Source organism: Anser cygnoides, chromosome 4 (genome assembly GCF_040182565.1).
Source record: "Anser cygnoides isolate HZ-2024a breed goose chromosome 4, Taihu_goose_T2T_genome, whole genome shotgun sequence".
NCBI classification, from domain to species: domain Eukaryota; kingdom Metazoa; phylum Chordata; class Aves; order Anseriformes; family Anatidae; genus Anser; species Anser cygnoides.
In genome coordinates, this window is record NC_089876.1 from 46,299,257 (window position 1) to 46,323,861 (window position 24,605).

Below are 24,605 nucleotides of genomic sequence, written 5' to 3' on the forward strand. Positions count from 1 at the left end.
TTGGATTTATATTACTTTAGGCTTTATGCAAAATCAGAGCTGTTTTTTGCTATATGAAAGTAGTATTACACTGGTAAGATGAAAATGGAAAGTGTAGTCATGTATGTAATATAAACAAGTAATCAGAGGTAGAAAGATCAATAGAATGAAATCAAGACCAAAAAAGGGCTGTGCTTTGTGGATGACTCAAGTCACGGTATAGTATCTTGGTGACAAAATCATCTTTTCCCAAATCATTTCTTTTTTAAACTCTTTAACAGGCCTCCAAGCATGTCTTTTGTACAGGAAGATTTTACATGGTGTTTTTACAAGGTATCTTCAACATCTTAATTATTTTTCCTGAAGCGATCTGTTATCTTTCCATTGCTTTAGGGAGGAGACCTATTTGATGCTATCACTTCTTCTACAAAATACACAGAGCGAGATGGGAGTGCAATGGTCTACAATCTAGCCAGTGCACTCAAATACCTTCATGGTCTCAACATTGTGCACAGAGACATCAAGCCAGAAAATCTCCTGGTATGTCCCATTTATTTTCTAATATTTTATCTTACTTTGTTCTCATTAATGCAAATGCTTGTAGATAAATGTCAAAGAGCTGAGTAGAGAACATGAGGAATATTAATTTAGAATAAGTATGTATAAAATAAATCTTCTGCCATGAGATAGCAATCACCATAACCCAAATGAGCTGTGCTCAAACATGTCCTTAGACCTATCTTTATTTACATTTCTATTGGCTGCCATTTGGGTAAGTGGGAATATTGTCTCACAGAACAATGAATTTTAAAGCTGTGTTGATGAATTATTTATTACATTTTGCAAGTGGGAGAGAAGGTGGGCTGCGTGCCATTTCTTTGAGTGATCATATGGTTATCTCAAGAAAATTTTTTTCTTCTTCTTTCCCTGTCATAGCAGGAACATCTTTCTGATGACTTACTAGTATTCTAGCCCTGAACCAGCTCTGTACAAACATTTATTTTGTGATAGGTCACTGACTACATTTTATTCTCAGCAGAGATATAAAATGAGTCTGTTGACAAGAATTACCATGAAATCTGCTTTGGGAACTGCTTGGGATACAGTGCACAGAATGGGAACAGGGTGCTGCCTTGCTTATATACAGAGGTGATAATCAGGTATTACATATTGGGTATGAGATAGCACATGTGGTGCACTGAACAACCAACTCTGCTTGAGTGACTGTCAGCAGGAATGCTAGTAGCATTCATCAACACTTGATAGGCATTTCTTAAAGCCTTCTGTGGTGTTTGTCGATCACATTTAACAAGGAGTCATGGATTATCCCAGAGCAAATTTTGAACTATTAGAAGGATGTGGTTATAAGCTGAAAATATTTTCTAATTAATAGTCAATTCTTTCCCAACCAATTCCACTGGCAGTCTTTAGCAATTGAAATCAGCCCTCAAATAAATTAGATTGTTTAGCAAAAGAAAGAGGGGGAGGCTTCTCCTGGAAAATGTAGACACAGCAGCATAGCATATAAAGGGAGGAGAACAAAAGTGGAAGTTTCACCTCTTTTCAGCACCTTTTCAAAAACAGCCAGTCCAAAGAAATTTTAAGCTCTCATTAGTATTTAAATACGTTACAAATAGGCACAATGTTCTTTATGTCTAGGAAGCCTAAAGAGATTCTTGACAGATGCAAGACTTATTCACAATGATTACAATGTCAGCGTGTTAAGATAGCATACTGGTATTGAATGTAAATGCAAGTATTTCCCGTCAATTGCCACCTGTACTTGGAAGTAGTTAGGTCTTTTGCACAGGGTCACCCAGCTGTCTGGATTCTGTTCTCTTTACCAGTCATGCATTCAAAAATACAAACTATAAGAGTAATAGCAGGTACGAAGTTGCTGTATCAAGGATAAAAACATTTCCATTAACGATATGAATTATACAGAGGAATGAAGGAAGGTATTGCTGCCTTAGTGTTACTCAGTTGTTTGAAGAAACCGAACAAATTCAGCCATTCTAGAGATGCTGGAGTCCTGTGTTCTAGAACCTAGATCCCACTGAAATCACGATAACAACATAAACATTTATTTTAAGAACAAAACCAGTATTAATTTATATGGAATGTGTCCTTATAATTTCCTGTGCTTTTGTTCTTTTTTTTTCCTTGTTATTACTGTCATATAATGCTTGTCTTTCTATTAGAAACTACCTTCTTTCCCATTCAAAATAACTCATAACAAGATCTGCTAGATTCTTTATGAGGCTTTTGCATAAGATGCACTTGTATCTGCACAGAACCTTGGATACTTTGTAGTCAGCTTTCTCTTTACTGAACTCTTCTAGTATAGCTGCACCTGTGAGACTAAGTTTAGGTAAAACATGCCTATGGTTTAAAAAATCTTTCACTGACCAGATATTCCAATCTGATTGTGACCTACAAATTGGCAGCTACAATAAATTGCAAGTATATGATTATATTTTTTGTATTATATTTAAAATCTATCTGTGTTCTGGGATTGGTCCCCCGCGCATTAATTGCTTGAGGCTTGTGGTCTGATTTTAGCTGGCAGACAGCTCTGTTGAACAGCAGCTCCAGCTGCACTGTGGCAAAAAGTTGCCATACCATTTTTCTCTTTTTTCTTTAGAGCAAGGAACCGGAAACATCACCCCAACCCATAATTTAACAGTCAGCATAGCCATGGTCTCACAAAGGGAATAATTTGTTGCTGTGTCATGGAACAAGCCGAGGGGAAGTACCATCTCTACTGTGCTGATCTGACAATATTGCACCTTACTCAGAGCAAGCTGTGCGGTCACCTTCAGTTATTTTAAGGGCTTTTACATGTGTCTCTAGCCTCAGACTGTATTTCTTGGGATATCTTTTTGGAAGATATTGGTGGTTGACTGACTTCGCTACTTCCATAGAAATGTTATGTTTGAGAACTGTTACCTTTTCATCTCTTCTGGTTTTGGTGACCAAGTATTCATTCACATTCATTTGGTGCATTATATCGTGGAAAGTAGGCAGAAGAAGAGAGTAGCACTACCAGATAACAAATAACAGTGAATTGTCTAGGGTGTTATCAGAATTAGCCATACAGATATTTTGCAGCAAGTTCGGTCTTCAGTCCTCAAGGCAGAAATTAAGAAGTAACAATGGAGACGATAAGATATATTGTAAATTTTCTGGAATTTGCCAATTATACAAACTGTCCACAGCTAAAAGTTTCATATTACTGTTCAGACATTTTCTGTGGATAAATTGCTTTTCTCCAGTTGTTATTTGGGGCAGAGCAGATGAGTGTTTGTGGATGTGAGTGTGATTATTTATTACAGTGTTGGCACTCCACTTTTAATTCAGTTGGTTTCATTTCAGACTTTGTCCAGACAGCTTACAGTTCTCATTTGAGCATAGTTTGTCTATGAGTGGGAGTAAATATATATTGGATTCAGGAAGCAACCAAACCACAAGGACTGAGCAATTGCCAGTTGTGAAATCTTAGGATAAGAAAAGATTGGTCAAGTGACAGCTTGATTCTAAATATTTTTTTTTTCTTATAAATGCTGTTTTTCAAACAGCTACTTTTGTAGAAGGATAAAAATAAGGTTATCTGGACTCTTGCTTCCCCTGCAAAATCCATTATCTGACACGTATTGTTTTCAGATGTTTCATTTTACTTAAATGTAGCAGAACAGATGTACTTTTCTCAGTTTATTTGTATGTGATGATCATTCTTTCCAGTCATGAAAAAAAGCTGGAAAAAATTGTAGTCACGGATAGTGTCCAAAACAAATAAGCCCAGTTGTAGTCTCTAAGTGTTTTCTGATGGGAGCTCTGAATTTACAAATATACTTACATTGAATTTCATGCTGAGAAACAAGTACATGAGGATTCATTGGTGAAAGTGACATTGCTCAGTAGAAAGCAAAATTAAACCTAATAGGGAGGAAGGTGGAGATTTCATAATTTAAGTAACAGCTCGCTCCATTCTTACATAAACACTTTTTTTAATAGACTATTGAATATTTTATGAGTGAAGATTAACATAACAAGGTGTGCATCAAGATGCAATTCCTATAAGATGTTTATGTTAGGTAAGACAAAACTATTACAGCCTTCAAAATAATGTCCCTTGTTTTGGGATGGAAAAACAATCTATTCAACAGTTATAAAGACTCTAGAAGTTTGTGCTATATTTCCGTAGTAGATTATTTTATTCAGGTAGCTTTAGAGTTAGCGATCAAGAAGTACTTAAAACACCTTAACAATGTAAGGTCTCTAGAAAATTACATAGAAATGAAAGATATATTAGATACAGCAGAAATCTCCACGCATAGAATTTATTAGCAAGTGTAAGTATTATTAGATGAAAAAAACTTGGTCATAAGCTGAACAGAGAGCTTAATTTAAACATCTGTCTTTCAGCCAAAGCTTTGTTTCATTTCTAAGCATAATGTGCCAATTCCTGTTCTAGTCTAGGTGTCTTTATAGAGACCAGGATTCCTTCAGTGTAACGTGGTTTTACCGTAGCGCAAAGACATGGCCTAACTGGAGCCAAGAGTTATACAGTTTCCTTGTTTTTTTTTTTCTTGGACATTTATGTCAGTCACATTAAGAAGTTACTGTGTGTGTCCTGGACAGCAACCTACCATTTCTCAGATGTATAATATAGCCATCTTTAAGTTTTATGTAAAATTACAAAATATTAGTAAGAGAAATTTTAAGTTCTTGGCTTTTTAAGAACTTGTAAAGACTAGAGTGTCCAGAAGCAGAGTAAACTATAGCAAGAAAATATTTTCATATATTTCCTTTTTCAAATTGAGATTACTTATGGCTGGACTGTCAAGAGAAGCCTGTTCTTTGAAAGTCTATAGCTTAAAACACATTCAAGAATCATGGACTTTAACCCAGCTGTAATACAGGACTGTTGAAGTTACATCTTATTCCTACCTTCTCAGTGTGACAATGATTATTTTCTAAGTAAATCAAAAGATTAACAAAAAAATGCAAATAGCCTCTTCACCATTCTGTTTCTCTTTTCCCAATTCTAGGTTTGTGAATATCCAGATGGAACCAAGTCTTTGAAGCTAGGAGACTTTGGACTGGCAACTGTGGTTGAAGGACCTTTATATACCGTTTGTGGTACGCCCACATATGTGGCTCCAGAAATCATTGCAGAGACAGGGTGAGGATAAGTAACTTAAGACATAGGTCTTGTAACCAGATATTTTTGGCAGGTAGCTCCTACCTGCTGTAAGAACTAGAATGCTCTAATAGGATGGTCCATCTCTTTTAACCAAAATAATTATGAGAAAACTGGCAGCATTCAGCTCCTGAAGGAGGCCAATTTCCCCACTCACCCTGTTGGTTTAATTAAACAACCCCATTTTTCTGTATCTAAACAGGTGGTTGCGTAAATCCAAAGTAATTTCGTGAAATGGCAGAACTTAACCAGTCTTCTATCCTACTAGACAAGAGCTCTCCATTCCATCTTAGCTGACTCTTGCCTTAACTGTGAATTCGATCCTCCTAATGGAGGAAGGTTTGTTGCATTGTTTCGAGCATTGTTCAGTGCATTTGTCATATGGACAAATATTTCAGAGCTGCAGTGATCTCAAATGTCAAAGTGCATTTCATTGGCATGTTTTACATTTGGACAAACTGAAGCTACTGAATAGGAAAAGAAATAAAAGAAAAAAATCTCTTGTTGACCTCTAGTGCTTTAATTTCTTTGCTTTAAATAAAGGTGCAGTTCTTTAACCCTGTGTTACTCATTCATTTAGGAAACTGGAGAATCTTTCTTGTTGCTTAGCAACACATAATAATGTCAGATGTAGTTACTCCAGTATGGGGACTAAGAAGACACATCCTTGTCTTTTATCGCCAGTGATTCTGGATTGGGAAACCTTGATGCCGAATTGAATCGGGATAGTGAGGGGGGCAGGGATGGAATTCTGTGGAAAATGATGTTATCAGGGCTTTCTAAGTCTGTGAAGGACCCTAAGTAAAATCCATATCATCAGCAAGCAATTTATAGCAGAATCACAATGTATGTTCATGTAATTTTCATCAATTGTTTGATTGAGTTTTATTTTTCAGTTGAGCACAAGTAACGCAATCTTGTTTACTCAGGTATGGCTTAAAGGTAGATATTTGGGCTGCAGGCGTGATCACATACATACTGTTATGTGGATTTCCACCTTTTCGAAGGTGAGTGTCACTGTATCTCCTTTCTGTAAGTAAGCCTTATCTGTCTCCTTAGAAAAAAAATGGATTAGACTGATACATTTCCTTTACCTGCTTGGTCCTTTATAAAAGTGGTTTCAGTTGTCCCGCTTGTCATGTTTTGGGATTTTATGTCCTTAATTTTCTATAGGAGCAGCTGGCATACTGCTGTGTCCGGAGATGTGGTGATGGTGGTGTGAGAGCATAGTTTTTCCTTTTGTCTGCTACATTGGACCCAGTTGAATGAATGAGTATACTTTGCCCTCTTGTGGCAGCTTTCTGGTTTTGTGTTAAGGGAAAAAAAGTTAATAGTATACTGAGGCGAGGGGAAGAATTTATGTTGCATTTTTAATTTTGTTAATCTTTTTTGGCAAGCGTCATATGGTTGATGAAGTTTGTTAACACGATTCTCGCTGCTTAATATCCCTGTATGCATGAAGTCTACTAAAAGTCAGATGGATGTGCTTCGCTTCTCTGTAATTTTTTTTGCCAGGGAATGAGAAGGAATTAGCACATTTTAATCAGGAATTCTCTCCTTCCCGTTATTCTTGTAAATAGTGTTTGTCCATTTTTACAGCAAAACACCTAGTTTTTAACTAAAAATCACCAGACCGAATATTTTGCAAAGAATACAATATAAATGATAGTCAATGGAAAAATTATCATTTAGTTTTGGTACTTGTTTTTTGCATGTTATTAGTTTGTTTAAAACTGAAAACATGTTTTGAAAGCTATATTATACAAATAAATTACAATTGCTTTGAATACAGTTTGGGCTGAGGAGGCAAAATGTCCATACTATGCTATCAGAATCAGGACTTAACAAAGGTTAACAAGTATTTGTTGCAAAACCAACCCAAAACTACATTGTTATTAAAACAGAGAGTTTGAGTGGATGTTCACAGTAGTTGGGGCCAACAAACAATTAAAAAAAAAAACAAAAAAAACACTGCCTCTGCTTCCTGAATATTTATGATACCATACTTTTGATAAAAAGGTACTTACCCCCTCAGTAGCCTGCCAGTACTCAGTGGATCATGTGTTTTCCATATCATCTCTTTAGCTTTTGAAAATTCTCCTGTTGCACTAGCTTAGTACAAGAGACTCGTTTCACTACACTTCTTCCCATGTCATAGTCTTTTTGTGGCAGGTCCTTTAGTGCTAGGCTGGCAAGTGACTTATTTTTGAATCACCTTTACTGTCAATGCATGATGTGTTAGCTATGTAGTCTCTATTCCAGTAGAAGTATTACTTTTCTGTTCTTATTACTCCTGATGGTGTAACTATGGCAAAGACCTCAGAAGTGCTGCCACTATATAAGCCTGCAAATTATGCCCTTGTAACAATTGATATAAAATCATTTCTGTCCCATTTCAAAATCAAATTAAAAAAAATCGTGCCAGACTTCTTTCTTCTGATCTTTTTAAATTATTGCTGTTCTACAGTGAAAACAACCTTCAGGAAGACCTTTTTGATCAGATACTCGTTGGGAAGCTGGAATTTCCTTCGCCCTACTGGGATAACATCACTGATTCAGCAAAGGTACTGATACGTAGTCTAACATGGAAAACAGTGTCTGACAAGCCACTGAAAAGACTGTACCCTGTTGAAAATGCAGAACAAAAGATTCAGAACAGACTTACCTGCTCTTCCAGCTGCTGTGCCTTTTTAGTTAACTTAATAGTGCTTAATGAAAGCTCAGGTTTTGCAGACCTACTATCATGTTATTGTCTGAGTGAGTAAGTAAGTATAGCAAAATGGCAGTCACATTCAGTGAACATCATGTTGTTGGGTTTACTTAATGAAGGACTACTTATAGCAGGTTCAGCACTTCCCCTATAACATAACTGTCTCTGGATTTTCCCCTCCTGACGTTCTTTTAAAAGAAGAATGATTGCTATGTGGACTGAATACAATTGACATTATTTGTTCCTATTTTACTCTAGAGCCAGTTATTAGAACTTTCCGAGAGTTGCAGCCAGCTTATTTGCCATTGCTAATAGTTCTTGTGTTATCATTGACGTTTGTGTTTAAAATGATTGATTCTGTAGGATAAAGGTTTCAAATGTTAAACCCTACTTGACAAGTTAATTCAGGTAATGTTCTCTAAATTATGTCTAAAGATTCTCATTAGCACACAGAGGTTATTTATTATCCAGCTAATGAGAAGTTGCATTTTTTCCTGAATTTCCCAATGGCTGTTACCTGAAAAGAGAGCAAATTTATTGATTTGCCAGTGTTTCCCAAGGTCCAGTCATCTCCTACTCTTCCAGACTTGCATTAAGAACAAACAAGGCCCTCAATCTTGGTACTAGAAGCTGTCTTTCACTTAAGATTTACACGGACTAAGTGACTTGGCTGGTTGAGAAACCTCTCGGTTTGTACGTTATTTGCATGAAGAAGCCTTTTCTCAAAACTGAAATGATTATAATCTTGAAATACTTATGAGGAGTGAATATGACTGACAATTTGGAGGTTATAAAAAGTTTTTGAAAGGGGAATTTGGCTCTAATTACATTAATTTGTTCATAAGGGAGAAGGAAATATTTGTCTTGATAGGCTTGTAGAACCAGGAATTACATCAGTAAATTAGCTGTTAGTTACATAACAATAAACAGTTGAAGAAAGTGTGGGGGGGTTTTTTTGTTTCTAAACTTTACTGTCTGCTTTGCAATAATGACCTCTTTAAGGTTTATCATATCCATAAGCAACATAGTCTTACCATTAACAAAAGGTCCACGGAGGCATTTGATAAAGCTGAAGACACCTGCTCTAGTGCCTCTAAAACATGATGAAAGCTGCAAACAAATTATGATGAAAACCATAATCCCAAATCTTTTTTGATTTAACCACGTAATTAAGTATTTTCCCCTATCTATCTGCCTTTTCCTACACTGGGTGATTCTGAGCTGGAGAATTGCGTTAAATGTCCTTTTATTCTTCTGGTGGAACACATAAGAGAACACAGTTTTAAAATAATTTCAGCAGTTTCTTGAATTTCTGATGAAGTTTCTTACCTCTGATTTGTACTCTTTACGTACTGTGACTACGTACCTTGCCCACAGAGGATCATGTCTGTCCTAGGTTTGATTTCATTCTGGTCCCCTGCACGAATGTAGAGAACAAATTGGAACATTATCGCTGATGCTTGCAATATTTACTTTTTGTCTGGTTTTAAAAGAGTCAGTGAATCATGAATACAATAATAGTTGCACTAAGAAGAATTCAGTGCAGATAGCTCTTTTCCATTGTAATGCCCTTCCCCATTCCACTCAAACTCTTCTTTTTCTTTTTCCCTCTCCAAAGGAGTTAATTAGCCTGATGTTACACGTGAATGCTGAAGCTCGATATACAGCTGCACAAATCCTAAGCCATCCCTGGGTGTCAGTGAGTAAAGTATATTTTGTCTCTAATTTAATATTAAATCTATAAAACTAAATATTACAGTGTAGTTCTCAGAAGCAGCAACATGATTCTGCTACGCCCATTTCTGTTTATTGAACCACTAGTCCCTTTTCCAAATGTTAAAGAGATCAGCACAAGTCTGAAGTTAGCTACAGCTCTAACAGTTCTGTTAGCTACTGTGCTCTAAAAGAATAGAGCAACTATTAATAAACTATTATTAACTATTGTTATTTATTAACTATTAATAAAGCAACTATTGCGCACGTTGACATCTTGCTGCAATGCTACTTAAAAGAAATTACTATTGCCTATTTTTTCACAAGAGAAATAAAATTAGTAAATAATATTATTTTTCACATAAGCACTAAGCTGATGACAGCTAGGTACTTCATCTTTTTGAACTGCAGCAAGAGGGAACACGGAAGCGCACTGCTTATTGATTTAAAATCCTGTTTTTATTAATAAATATTAGGTCTACATGTATATAGCCAACCTTTATTTCCACGCACATTTTAAAAGAGAGACCAATATGATATATGGAGTTCCCTCAAACATGAGAAAACAACTGTAATGATTGTGTCTATTCGTAACAGCTCCTTTCAAATGTATTTATGGCACTGTATTTTGTTTCCATGTTTTTGGGGATGTGATGGGCCATTTAAAATGCTGATATAAATAAAGCCAACTGACAAATATGCTTTTTATTTTTAACATTATAGTTATGCTCGAATAAAACTTAAAATAGTGGGACAAATTCATGGACTGAAAGTATACAGTATCACATGGCATTTTAAGAAATAGGAGGTCATAAATAAAACAGGAGTTGCTACGTTCCTTTCCTACGTAATTTCTCTTAACCAGTTTGAACCATAGCTCATGTATGAGAGGGCATTCTTTCTGGGCTGCTTATCTAAATGATTATTTCACAGGAAGTACCTCCGGATGATACAAAATTTCTCTTTTGCTCAGTTATGTTAAATATTTTATTACTATTCCCTAACTTCAATATTATGTTTGTTCTTACACAGGATGATGCTTCCCAGGAGAATAATATGCAAGCTGAAGTAACAGGTAAACTGAAGCAGCACTTTAACAACACCCTACCCAAGCAAAATAACACATATGCTGGCGTTTCTGTCATCATGGTAAGTGAAATTAAATGGTTTTATACATTCTATATTACACTTCGCAATTTTTCTAACAGTGCTCTATGAGCGTGTGTGGTGCAAGAATAGCAAAAGCAAAGCTAGAATAGTCTCTAATTCTAGTTTTTATCTGTGTATTGTGTGGATTCTCCCATCAGCGCTTGAGAGCAACCTAGTCTACCACAGCGTGCTAGCTGAGCTATAAAAGCAAGCTTTCAGATACATGTTAACACTAAGTAGTAGTATGTTGAAATGGAGTTTATGAATGATTTGAAATTTTTCATTATAAAAGCTGTAATATTGTTTTTAATCATACTGATCACCTAGTTAGTTAAGTTGGCTCTTCCCAGATGCCAAACCAATGTTTGATCTTGAGCATGCTGTTGTTCAATACTATGCTTGTGGGGAAACCAGAATCCCTTTTGGAAATTTTTCATAATATTGAATATTTACCACATTAATTTTGTCCCAGTCTAACATACTGGGAACCACATACCACATGTATGTTCCCTAAGGGGGGACTTTATTCAAAGCATATGAAGGAACCCTGATGACCTATAGCTTAACTTACATAAGCAGTACTTATAGCAGGCAGATATATGAATCATGGTAGAAGAAACGCAGTTGAGTTCACTGTTGTCAGTGCTCAGAACTGCACTCGTAATTGACTAGTCACTTTTGCAGAGAAAAAGTCAACACTTCTAGAGGCTGAACTGCCATTCTTGTCTTATTGCTGTCCATTGTGGTTTAATGCAAGGGTGCACACTGTGCACAGAATATCTTCCATTATTAATAGAAAAATAAAGCCATAGCTGATAGTAATGTACCAGTGACTTCTTTCCCCGATAGAATTAATTACTCTCAAAGTCCAGCCCACTTATGTTACCAAAGAGTTGTTCTTATCAACTTAAAGCAGGCAAATTTAAATAACATGTCTGCATATATATACTTTTGCAAATGCATTTATATGAATTAAATAGGCAAAAGATCTAACATGGAAAAGTAGTAACAAAATAAAAATGAGAGAAGTCAGAAAATGTATTTCAGGTTTATGCTGTTGTCTGCGTTTCATTTGACAGTTTGACTTGACAGTTTGAGAGGGACTTCAGAGCTTCATTCTTTATACTGTTGAGACTATGGATAAGCCTGAAGCTGAAAACTGGTATAAAATGCACTATATGTAATAAGAGCAATTTTAATTCTAACTCTCAGCCCCTCTCCAACTTGCATGCCACTTAAGCCTATCTCAGATCTCTGACACAGCGTAGCTTCTGGCTTCTTATTGGTGTAGATTTTTTTCCTGATTCTGTTACTACTGACATCCCTTCAGCCAGGAAAGTACACATCGTTAAAACTTTTATTTTAATTTTCCCTTTTTCTGCCTTATTTCCTCCTAACCGGTATGGAAGGATGTAAACAATTAATTATTTAGTTCTGAATGCAGCTCCCAGTTACTGCTGAAGGGAAACATCTTGTTCAGAAAAAGCATAATCTAATGAGTTTTAAGCCCCCAGTTTGTTATTCTTGCCCTGGTTTATCTTGAGCACTGAAATTTAGTTATCTTCAAGTTAACAAGGTCTTCACTTGTACTAGAAATCATCACTTAAAAACATTCAGACAAGCACAGTATTGTAATTCTCATGTATTGCAGTGCATTGCTAAATCAGCAATATATATTTAATGGAATCCCTTTTAGCATCACTTCATTCAAATACTGTCATCTGGCCAATGCAGATAATACCACCATGTGGCAGATAAGTAAAACTGCACATACCTACTTCAGTGTTCTTGCACAGAAGACTTTCTGCCCTTAAAAGCATGTTGCTGTTAACTCATAACTGATTTTTTTTGTCAGTTTATAAATGTTCTGTTAATCTAAATTTGCTGCAATTGTGTTAGTTCTGCTTAAAGTAAGTCTAGTTTCTGTCCCTTGCTTCCTTCCTTTTTCCTCCTTTCCCAATGCCTGCATTGCTTTCCTCTGAGTAGGTCCAAGGCAATGGTACGTACTAACTGCAGTGCTTTGTTCTGCTGCACAAAAAATACATGTGCTCTGTTCGTCACAAGGAAAAAGGAGAAATAATTCAGCCAGTCTGAAGTGGAAATAGCTTTACCACCACACAAAAATGCTAAAATAAAATCTTCTAAATACTTGCAAAAGAGTTTTCTATATATATAGAAATATAGAGATATCTATCTACCTATATATATAGATGCATATTTGAAATTTTCTAGGCTAGCACTGATAGATGGAACTAGTCATTTCTTACCTCCTCAGACGTATCTTAGTCTATTCCCCTGAGAGCAATTTTGTATATATGTACATCTTAAAGTATCTGAAAGCATTAGAAAAAGTACACATCACCTCTTGTTCACACCACAAAGCTACAACATTGGATACCCTTCTATGTCCAGAGAACAGATTGACAGGTGGCACACATTCCTTGTGAATGTGACACAGACAGTAGCCCAAACTAACAAAATGTAGAACTGCTTGATGAAAGAAAAGGTGGCAATTCTATGAAGAAGAAACCAAAACCAACCAAAACAAACACAAGCAAAAACAACAAAACAAAAAACAAACCACTGAAATAAGAATTGTTTTCATAAAATACAGTCACATCAGCCATCATGTGTAACAGAGCTAGTCAGAAGGTAATCAGTCCTAACTTAATAAAAAATTTTCTTCCTCCAGAACAGTGAAATTCAACCTCCTCTCTTCAGTTCTGAAAAAAAAAGAAAAAAAATCCTAAACTTTATTACATACGTTGTATTGCTATATGCAAGGTGTGAATGACTGTCAGAAGCTGCTGTGAGGACAGCACCATCTGCATGAGCTGTGGAAGTACTTCCTTTCCTTTCCCTTTTTAAATACCGTGCCTTGCCCCTCAAACAGCAGGAACCTATTTATTCACAATTCTTTTTCCAGCAAGTAAAAGAGGAAATGCAAGCCTGCCTGCATAGCAGCTACATTGATAATGGTAAAACTAGTGCATGTCATAGCTAATCTCAAAAGTCTAGCTACAGTTCAGCTAGACATTCCCTTGCATGCTTCATTTGCAAAGTTGATTGCTAGAAGCAGAGAATTCAATTGGGAACTATTGAATTTTCTCCTTGTGCCTGTATGCATGTAGACTTCTGTTGTAACTTGAAAAACAGAACAAAACAAACCCCCTCACTTCAAAATACTTAACCCTTGCCTTTTAGGGGCTCTTATACTCAGTACTTGGGGCTAAAAAGCCTGTCAGGAAGGCCTTGCAGGGAGGAGGGGCATCACCAGGCTGCTGGATGATTCCCACCTAGCCTGCTCATTAAACCTCATATAGCATGCAAAAAGAGTTAACAAAACACAACAGAAAGCAGAGTTAAGCCTGAAAAATACAGGAAGGAGATCTTTGCACCTCCAGTGTGATGGATAAGAGGCAGGTGTAGGAGCCCTTGTCATTGTAATTGTACAAACAGTAATTTGAATCACTGATGTTAAGGAAAATCTAACATGGATCACCGTCTTCTGTCTGTTCTACTCAGAAGGAACTGACCCATTCCCAAAGCCAATTGTCAGCAGGAAATGGAGTGTTTTTCAAAAGGAGAAAATAAAGTGGCTCTAGCTTTTTCTTGAGTTTTAATAGTTATACAAAGTAGAATAGTTCTGGCAGGAAATTCTGAGTGAGAACGATTCCAGAACAACCTGCCTCCCATATACCTGCAAACTACAGAAGTCCTCTACTTGAGAAACTGGAGATGCCAGGCCAGCTCTCTTTGCCAAAGTCAAGTAAAAAGAGAAATTCGAATTTCAGTACCCCATAATGAAAGTTTTCACTACCTAGCTACATGATCAATTTGGAGAGAGGATATTACTTTTTCTCTGCCTTGTCCTTGGTGAACTTGATGCAATAAACCATGGCTGAAACACATACATACTGAAGTTAACTTCTATCAGAAAATTATTTCAGTATCAAAACAACAAATTTTAGTGAATAGTGTATTAGACCAATTCCACTAATACATAGAAATTATCACATTACAAAAGTCTTCTGTAACAATTTCTTCTTTTAATTGTTCAGGAGAAGGCAGAGCACCTGATCTTACTGCACGGTTAGTACATCCCAGCTCAAAATATGATTCCAAGAACTAGTGTCTTACAATGCTTACACATACATATGCAGAGGTCACTATGAAAGTGAAGCATATATTTGTACTCTGCTTTTAACTTCAAGTATCACACGTTTGTAGATTACTGTAGAAAGCCCAAGCTGCACTTGACTGGAATAAGCATACCTTGCACCACTCTACATAACTGAATAACTACAAAGAACTTAATCTGTATTAATTTAAATCTGTATTGTCATTGGTAGTTAAAGCTCTTCCATGAAGCAAGTGGTTAAGCCAAGACTTACAGGGTTTTATAATGATCAATATAAGCCTTCAAACTGTGAAACAAGACCCATTGTGCTGTCCCTCCAAGTCTTAGAAAACAATGCTGAAAGACAGTTTTGACACAGGCACTACAAGATTTCCCTCTAGGTCACTTCAAATATCCTCCTAGAAATGAAACATTACACTGTGGTTTAATATAAATTTGCAGTAGCCTTCAGAGGCTATGAAAGTTGTCTGATTCAGCAGACACCACAGACTCTAAAATAATCCACCTATTGCACTACAGTGTTCTCCATTTTCAGGTATAACATTCAGAAATTAACACGGTTTTGCCACTGTATTCTGTCGGTTGCAGGAGAGCTCACCTTCCTTCTTTCAACAAGAAACAGAAAAGGATTCTACTTAGAAAAATTCCTTACATTTCCATCTGTCACCCTCAAAAACTGAGAGTTCTGTTCCTTGTGGCTACAGAAACATATATTTAAATTATATGTTTAAATTAAAAAGTATTATGTTACTTCCTGTAGCTACACAACTGCAGGTACATAAATTTTGCTAAAAGCTAATATGAAGAGTTCAGACTATATGACAACCACTTTTTTTTCCACATCAGACTTGTGAGACAAAATTGTCTGCTTGTACCATCACAGCAAACACAGGTCTCGAAGACGCATTTTTTTAAAGACTGCACCATAAAAACCTACATTTAAATAAGATTTCTAATTTTATTTCTCCTTTTTTTCTGGCTCTAATGCATGCACTTGTCTTGTAGATTATTTTAACCCTGAAGTTAACTCGGGGCTTTGATTTAACTGCTGGTTTTTTTTATTTTGCCTTGGGTTTCTTGTTTGTTTTTAGAACACAGCTCTAGATAAAGAGAGTCAGATTTTCTGCAGCAAGCGCTGTCAGGACTCCGATAGAGCTGGAATGGAAACAGCTTCTGCAATTACTGCTGCAGCTGATGATCCTCGTGTGACTGGGTCCAAGACCCTCCTCCCTGCTGCTTCTGAGCCAGTCAGATCCCCCTCGCTCCCCACCTCAGTGTCTCCTGAGTTTGCTGGGGATCAGCCTGGTGTGTAGGACTGATTAAACCAAGTGCAGCTGAAGCTCTCTGCACTCTTGCCACAGTTACTCTTCGTTTCATATGATGGTTCGTTTCCAGTTTTCTTGCACCCTCCTGTGGCAAGCTCAGGACAGGCTCTGCCATGAGAGACTGAAATTGTAACAGCGGGTGAACAAATGTGGTCTTCTGAGTGCTCTTTGCCCTCGGTCTGGAGAACATCACTAGGGAAAAAGATTCTGGTAATGTTAGATGATTTTTAAGTTACCTGTGTTAGTTTAATTTACTGCATTCACACAGCCTTGGGCTCTGTAAGTAGACTAACTTAACTGTGTAGCTAACCATATTTTTATATAGGCGTTTGAGATGATGAACAGTTGCCAGGCTTCGCGTCTACCAGCAGGCCCCAGTGCATTCTTTTGATGAGGATTCTCAGAAAAGCAAGAGAGGAAGACAAGGGAAGAAAACTCATATTCACCTTCTATTCTGATGCCTCTACTTTTAGTCAAGTTTCCACCAAACTTGAAGAGGCATATTTTCATAAAAAAAAATAAATTAGTGAACTGACTGTAAAATATCATGAGGCAAACACTGGAGATACAGGGAAAGATGGTAATTTTTGCATAAAGTTTGTTTAGACTTGCAGGCTGCAGGGTAGTGTTTAGATAATGTGAATTTAAATAAAGTGACTTGGGATATGAACACGAGCACTGGACATTTATTTGTAATGAAGACTGGAGTCAAGGAAGCCTTTTTGTTCAAGCTGTTTTCTATCCTAATCACAAATGTCGCATCCACACCTTTCTCCAGAGTCAGGCCACCTATTAGATACAACAAAATGACTTTGGAGCTGTGAACAGAGAGCCTGCTGCATGTCATCTAAGCTAGGATGGATGGAGTAGTTCCTAGTTCTAGGGCAAGCTGATAGAGGAGCTACTACAAATGGCCTCAGAAAAAAAGCTACCCACAAAAAGTAGCTGTCAGAGGTTTGTCAGTGCTATCCCCCTATTCACCTGGTGCAGGCACTGGAAACAAGGATTGGGGAGCAGCTATCCTTAATCTGCAGTCACAGGTAGATGAGGTTTTATCTTTACCATACTGCTTAGTTCAATATTGTATCTATTCAGCTTATTCTTTTCCTTTGCTTGTTCTTATGAATTGGTCATAGATCATTTTCTTTCTTAGCTATACTTTCTACTAGAATTGTAAAAGACAAGACCTGCAATAAACTTTCTAAAATTAAAACCCTCGGTCATTTATTTCTTTGAGAATTCACTTATTTTGTTAGTGGAGAGACCAACTAGGTACCTAGCAAGAAGATTTCATAAAATAAATCCAAGCATTTCCCATAACCTTTTAAAGTCCCTTGATATGTACGGAAGACAGAGGTAATACATAACTGACCATGAGTAATTGTCTCTTCAAAAGGTAAAGCAAAGTGCACAAAGTGCCAATTGATAACTTAAAGTCACAGTACAACTGAGAGATTTACAGGCATATTGACAAAAAAAATGGGTATGAAAAGGTCATAAACTATCATAAAAATGTTGGGCTAGGTCAGGACCAAAAAGGTCTGAGTTGCAACTAGTTATTGTGAGTTAGCTTTTTTTTTTTTAATGGGATCACTGGAATGATTTCAAGATTAAGGGAGACTAAGGGAATAGCCTTTGTATTAAATTATGTACATTTATATTTTTGTACAGTACAACAATATGAAGATAAGCCTAATCTTACCCAGAAACTAATGAGAGTCCACAGGATAGATATGTGTATGCAATTGGTAAGTTTGGTAAGGAGTCTTGGGCTAAGGTAAAGAAAAGATGTGTAATTTCGGATGGGATGGACTAACCCAAACACCTACAGCAAAGAAAGGGAGCCTCTGACAGAGAAGACAGCGACAAGCTACTGAACTGGGAGATGAATAAGGAAGAAGTAGCAGCAAAGTGATGAAGACTGGGTTATTTTAAGCTCTTGTTTTTTTCTAAGAGGATGGATATTCAGCTGTGTAAGGCCTAGATACTTACCTTATGAAGGAAAAATTGACACGGATTAACAGAAATAGCTAAGAAGTTGTTTGCCACAAAGCCTCATAATAAAGGAAAGGATGAAAATTTAACCAGTAATCAGCAGTCAGTTGAACCACTGTTTTGTCGCATGGAAAAAGAGGGTAAAAGGCTTACAAATCTTGAACTCATGAGCCTAAGTTCATGACTGACCAGCACATGAACATTTGAAGACAAGTACTTTGATTCACAGAGGAGAGGCAGCTGATAGACTAGGCCAAGACACCTACTTAAAAATAGTGACAACAGCTGGGAAAAATGATCATGTGGCCAACATACCAGATAAAAACATGGGATATCTGGGCAAGATCTTAACTCAGTCCATGACCGTAGGAAACTTGCATCACTTCTCCATGCCTGAATTTAATGCCACAGATGTTAAAGCTATGGGTATCACAGTGGAACATCAAAATACAGGTCTGTCAGTTAACAATAAAACACTTACTTAATGAAGACTCCTAAGTCCTATGTTTGGTTTGTTATCTGTTGCACGTTCACTTAATCAATCTTTATCCATCACTTACTGGAAGAAGGCAAAAATTATAAAAGAAAAGGTAAAACAGAACTATGCTGTCTGCTACAAAGGGATAGTATCAGCACATAGTAACAGCTAGAGAAAAGTTAAATTCAAGTTATCCTTTTGTCAAGAGAGGACTGCCACATTTTTCATCTTATAAAAATAGCTGAAAGTTATGTACCATTTTGATAGATAGTGATTAAACACCAGCATTTTCATACACTCAGCAGTGCCAGCACAACTGCCACCATGTCTAAATTAAACAAAAAACCAACTGCATTATAAAAAAATCTTTTAAAAAGCCTATCTTTGTAGGTCCTTTGATTGTGAGTAGTACTTCGTATATATCCCAGTGGCCCAGTTCATGAGTTCTAGATTTCAAATCTAGAAACATAATTGAGTCTACCCCGGGTGTAAATCAACATAACACTAAGTTCATTAAGATTCTTGTCAAAATTTACCCTTACACATACACACCACATAGACTGCTATACACACTACAACTTCCAGCCAATTCTTGGGCTTATAAAATTAATTACAATAATTGTCATTAAGTACATTAAGGTAGAAGATGTTTTATGATGTTGGTACTATTATCCAGCACTGGCTCATGCTTACAGTCATTAAGAATATTTCTATAGCTCATTAAATCCTACCTTGCACTATATTAACAAGCAGAGATCTTTTATTTTTAGATGCAGACAGTTTTTTTTCCCCTCCATCTCACTACATACTTGAGGAAGAGAAGACAGGAGAAAGCAATGACTGAATTTAATAGATTTGTGGTTTTTTCTCCTAAGTTAAATATATTTTATTTTTTTAAATAACTATATATGCTCTAAGTTAAAAATGTATGTACAATACCAGAAACTACTTCCAACCTACTTTTGATTGATTCCCGATTTTCCCTTTCTTGCCTTTAAAAAACACAACCACAGGCTTTTTGTACTATACTGGAGTACACCCAGTATCTCATTTGACCAAACCTTTTCTATGGCTACAGTACCTCACCAAGCACTTCAGTTTCAATCCAAATTCCAAGAGTTTGATTTTACAGCCAGAGTTTTATATCGCCTCTAACGATTATATTTTCCTTGTAAGGATCCCACAAATATTTATGTATTTGTTATAAAAATATTCTGATTACTCTTAACAGTTGAACATACAGAGGACGTATTTATTCCTGCAGTAATGCTATCAAAGACAAGTTGTTGCAGAATAAAGGGAATAACATTTTATAAATAATAAAATGTAAATTACATTATTTATACGGAAATAAAAAATTGACAGCCCTAGCTTTGCAGAACACAAGAACATGTGTAAGAAAAGGTATGCTGACTTTGTACTTGGTGCTGTTCCAGAGCTGGATTTAGGAACAAAAAGCATATGGTGGGGTTTGAGCTGGGGAAGGTCGAAGGTCACTCTCTTAATCCAAGGAAGCATGTCTCCAAGACCCCATTAATCTCTCAGAAATAGAGGTTCTGAGATTTGGGTATTTGGTAAGAAGACTATGCCAACAACAGTGACTTCCAAAAGTAAACTCCACTGTCATCTTTCCTGTCCATCTTTACTCAGAGATCATACTGAATGTATAAGAACTAGTGTGGCAAAATACACAACAAAAACTAACAGGCATCCTTCAGAAGGTGCCAGACACTTACTTCCCGTTACCTCTTGGAGGGCCCTGGTGATGCAGGAGACAGACTCTCCTGCACCCTGGTTTGTGCTGAGATCAGAAGCAAGATACTGTTCATGATTTCCAGCAGGGACTCCCACAAGAAGACTGTCATTTCCCTAATCTACTTGAAATCAAAAAAATCATTAGCCAGGAAGGATTAACTTGATATAATGCTGTCTGTGCCCTCCTTAAAACACGGTTCAAATTCCTATTCACAGAGGTGGTTCTGATTGTCTCAGGCTAAACCACTAAGTTAAGAAAGCAAGCAGCAGACGACGCAAGCAGCCTCATTTAATCCCTGTTCTAATAGCCTTCTCCTCCGGTAGTCATTGGTCTGATTATTAGAGCACTGACACCAAGTTTGATGCTTTCACTAATCCAGAGGATACCTTAAAAGTAAGGTAAATACACTGAATTATCCACTATTACAGACATATACACATCTTTCGATTATCTTGGTTTTAACAGTTCAAAAATAGGAAATGATGTTTTGTGTTTACTCAGTTCTTTTGAGCTAAACAAAAATGGCAACTGGAAAGCAACAGAAATGCACAAAACTAATAACCTATCCTAAATGCTGATTAAGTAAAACTTTTAAGATAAAAAAAAAAAAGCAAGGTAATCAAACACTCCTACTGACATCAGTTTTGATGTCTAATGTAAGTGTTAACTAGAATTAGTAAAGTGACAGATTGTTTCTATTCACTGTGGGACTCATTTTCAAATGTTGTTTAGCATATATACAACTGGGTTTGTAGTTGGGCTTAAAAAACACATTCAGCTATGAAGAGCTGAACATCACTGGGAGCTGAACTACTGCAAAGTGAAGATCAGCACAGGCAGCAGAGGGGGATGGCGCCCTTTGGGAAACTCTGAGGGCACTGCTGGTTTGGGACTTATCAACTACATCCGTTTAATTGGGGGGATAAGTTTCAGTGGCTTTTGAGATTCCTGTCAGAAGGAGGTGATCATTTGTGGTGGCATTTTTGTATTTAATCTTTTTAATTTTTTATAATTAAATTAGCATTGTAAAAAAAAAAAAACAAAAGGGCAGGGCCTGAAGAAGCAAGCTGCGGTGCCACCATCCACGAAGACGTTTTCCTCAACTATTGCTACTGATCTTGATTTTTTCCCAATGACATTTGAATTTTATTCTTTTGTCTGTCATGTTTGGAAACAAACACCATAGAGTAAGAATCTTACAAAACGTTGCTTTCAGAGAAGCAAAACCTCAACGGGAAGTACCACCAGCTATTCCATTCTCTCCAGATTACCATTTGCCAATTAAAGTGAGATACTGAAGTCTAGAGTGTTAAAACACTTTAAACATTTAAACACAATTTAAACACTTCGCTTAAAAAGAAACCAACTGTACTGTTCTACGCACTGTTCAGAATGGTCTGATTATGGTTTTGCAGATACCAGGGTTTGCTTGAAAAAGGATCACTAGCACACATGATAAACAAGATAAAAAGCAAAACACTAGAGCAATCTGCAAAGCCGCCTGTCTGTTGCTGGGCAGAGCAAATTCTAAACACACAAATAAGACCGAGTTGTACTTCAGTGCTTTGCAGCTCACAATACACAGTGCACAAAGTAACAGTGGGAAGAAAAATTTAGAAGAACTTGAAGAAAGTAGTAAGTGATCATATCAAACTCTTTCCATTTAGTAAATAGCAATTAAAATCATTTTTCCCCCCCAATTCCATGCAATACAGATTAATTTCCAAAACACACACATAATTAATTAGTTGACTGTCTGATACAGCTCAAATTAGGAATTTGTGATTTCAGATTTTGCAATACAAGTCACTGTGCATTTCAAGAGTATGCATTTACAAGAAAATAGTTGTATTTCTCATTATTTATCAAAGTTGTGAAGTATTCTAAATATTCGTTATAATAGCACGCTTCTTTATGATAAGTCTCCACTAAAAATAAACTGTTCACAGATACAGGTTAGGATTGGTTCTTTTAAACTTTGTTTCATATGTTTCAATCATTTTTTTTCCTTCAGGAGACTGGCTGTATTTTAATAGCAGGTCTTTAGGTTATGCCTAGTTGAATTTCAGTAAATCTAAACAAAATCAGAAACAATTTCCTACAGTTTTTGACCCAGAGCAATTAAAGACCAGCTTTAATTTATGGTGTATAAATACTGACATGCACTGTTAAATTTATTGGTTTACCAAATACCTTTAGGCGGGTTCTGCATAGGAGTAAACTATTTTGGATTTCACGTAATGTTGTATCGCATGGGAAATGCAAGAGAGTGCCTCATCTCAAGCTTTACACAACTGTCCTAACCACATACAAGAAAGGTATCACTGGTTTAGAGCAGAAGGGGCTGTCCCTGGTTTTATTTTAGCTAGGACGCAGCCAGCTTCTTAAAACAATATAGTCATCCTTTATTCCCTTTGAACTATTTTTAAATGGAAGAGAGACAGCAAAACAGATGTGCCCTAACAGAAGCACACGCCACTCAAATTTCTGTGAAGATGAAGCTTAGTGCATAAAATGGAAGAGCTACAATCTAGATGGTCACCATATCCACGCCATTTTACTCACTACATCTAACAGCAATTCTATCCTCACAGCAATTCTGTCCTCACTAAAGGTGCAGTAACACTCGTTTCTCACAGAAGTCTTGGTTTTGAATTTCCTTTTGCTACTAAAATAAATGAAAACTGAATTTTGTTCCAGGACAGTAGCTCTGTACCAAAACCACGGGTTTTTAGAATTGCCGTTGTTCAGATCTGTGAAACAACTGAAGAAACTCCCTTGTTCTTTAAAAATTCCCAGCCTGAAAAGCACCACAGCAAATAAAGGATCTCCATAATATTTCTCAACAGAAATTCAACTTGCATGCTTTTAGAAATACAAAGAGGAATCAAAAATCATGCCAACTTCTTACAGTAGTTTTAAAAAACAACTACTATTATACTGCAGTAGCATTAAACTCTCATTTTCCTAATAAATAACAACCTTCATCAGCAGAAAACCCAAAGTTAATTGTTCCTGTTATCTTGGTACCAGATTAACTCTTTTGGACATTTTGCCTTTTGGGTGCTATACCAGCAAACCTTCAGAAGAAGCAAATTGCTGCAGATGGTGGAGGAGCACCAGGACTAAATTCCAACCAGAAACAGCAAAAAATGTATCTACTTTTGCACGCTTTCCAGCTGTAGAAGTTTTTTGATAACACACTGCACAACATGGCCAAGAACTCACAAAATATTCTCGAAGTATTAGTGCATTCATTTACCCTTGCTTGCAGTATCTCGCAACACAAACTTCCTTCAGAAAAAACCACCGCTCTGTACACACCATCAGCTCTCACCAGAACCTGTAGCATCAACATCAGCAGTTTCCACAAACACAGAACTGATTTCAAGCTACTTGAACCAAGCCTTTCCCCACAAACCAAACTCACAGCACTGCTGCCGAGCAGCCTGACTCCCCGCAGTGGCCAACACCACCTTCCAGAGGAACAGCCCTAAGCCACAATTAACAAATGCCCATTTGGACTTACCAGAACAGGAGGACCAGACTGTCAGGTAAAAAGACGTTGTCCATAAATGCTCCGTCTGAGTTTTGAGAAAATGGAGGACTGGGGAAAAACTCGTCCTGTAAAGTTCCCTCTCTTCAGGAACATTCTGCAAATAAACGCCAGCTCAGGCACAGCTGCAGGTTCATGCCTGGCACCTGTTGATGTCCCAGCTGTGCAGGCAGGGGACCTGACGCAGGTGCTGCTCTGATCAGACAACCTGAATAGTTGGAAATGTAACCCTTTTTTGCCACCTCAGCACAAGCCACATGGCGTGGACTAGTTCAACCAGAGCTGAGATCCCAAGTGGAAGTCCAGCCACCTGCCCGGTGTCCGAGGTGTGTGCCTTCACCCGCAGAAGGAGAGGCATTTCCTACTCACCAGAGCCACCAGCCAAGCAGGGGAGGTCTTCCCAGCCTTGTTCATGGAGCAGAAGTTGAAGATTTTCTTGTCCACAGGAGACCTGTGATATGCAGAACCCTGAACTGCAAAGAAGGAAAATATTCTGCTTCCCAGAGGTGTACTTAATGCCATCACATAGCTGCCACCAGTGCACTCCCACCAGCTGGATTCAGCTCAGGATAGCAACAGAGTCACAGACACAGTCACGCT

At 37.1% G+C, this 24,605-nt stretch overlaps 1 protein-coding gene across 5 annotated transcripts in view; it reads left to right on the forward strand.

Annotated features, from left to right (window-relative positions):
• DCLK2 (doublecortin like kinase 2) overlaps nucleotides 1-17,433 on the forward strand; it is an 84,946-nt gene extending 67,513 nt beyond the window's left edge. For 2 of the 5 annotated variants that reach the window (XR_007166123.2, XR_007166124.2), the window contains 8 exons: nucleotides 373-519; nucleotides 5,031-5,164; nucleotides 6,112-6,189; nucleotides 7,650-7,746; nucleotides 9,511-9,591; nucleotides 10,638-10,754; nucleotides 11,834-11,916; nucleotides 15,987-16,164. Coding sequence is in view for 3 of the 5 variants with exons in the window: in XM_013175309.3 (XP_013030763.3) it covers nucleotides 373-519; nucleotides 5,031-5,164; nucleotides 6,112-6,189; nucleotides 7,650-7,746; nucleotides 9,511-9,591; nucleotides 10,638-10,754; nucleotides 15,987-16,208 (876 nt within the window). In the remaining 2 variants the exon portion in view is untranslated. The other 3 variants (XM_013175309.3, XM_048071840.2, XM_048071841.2) reach the window with 2 other exon arrangements.
• The last annotated feature ends 7,172 nt before the right edge of the window (nucleotides 17,434-24,605 follow it).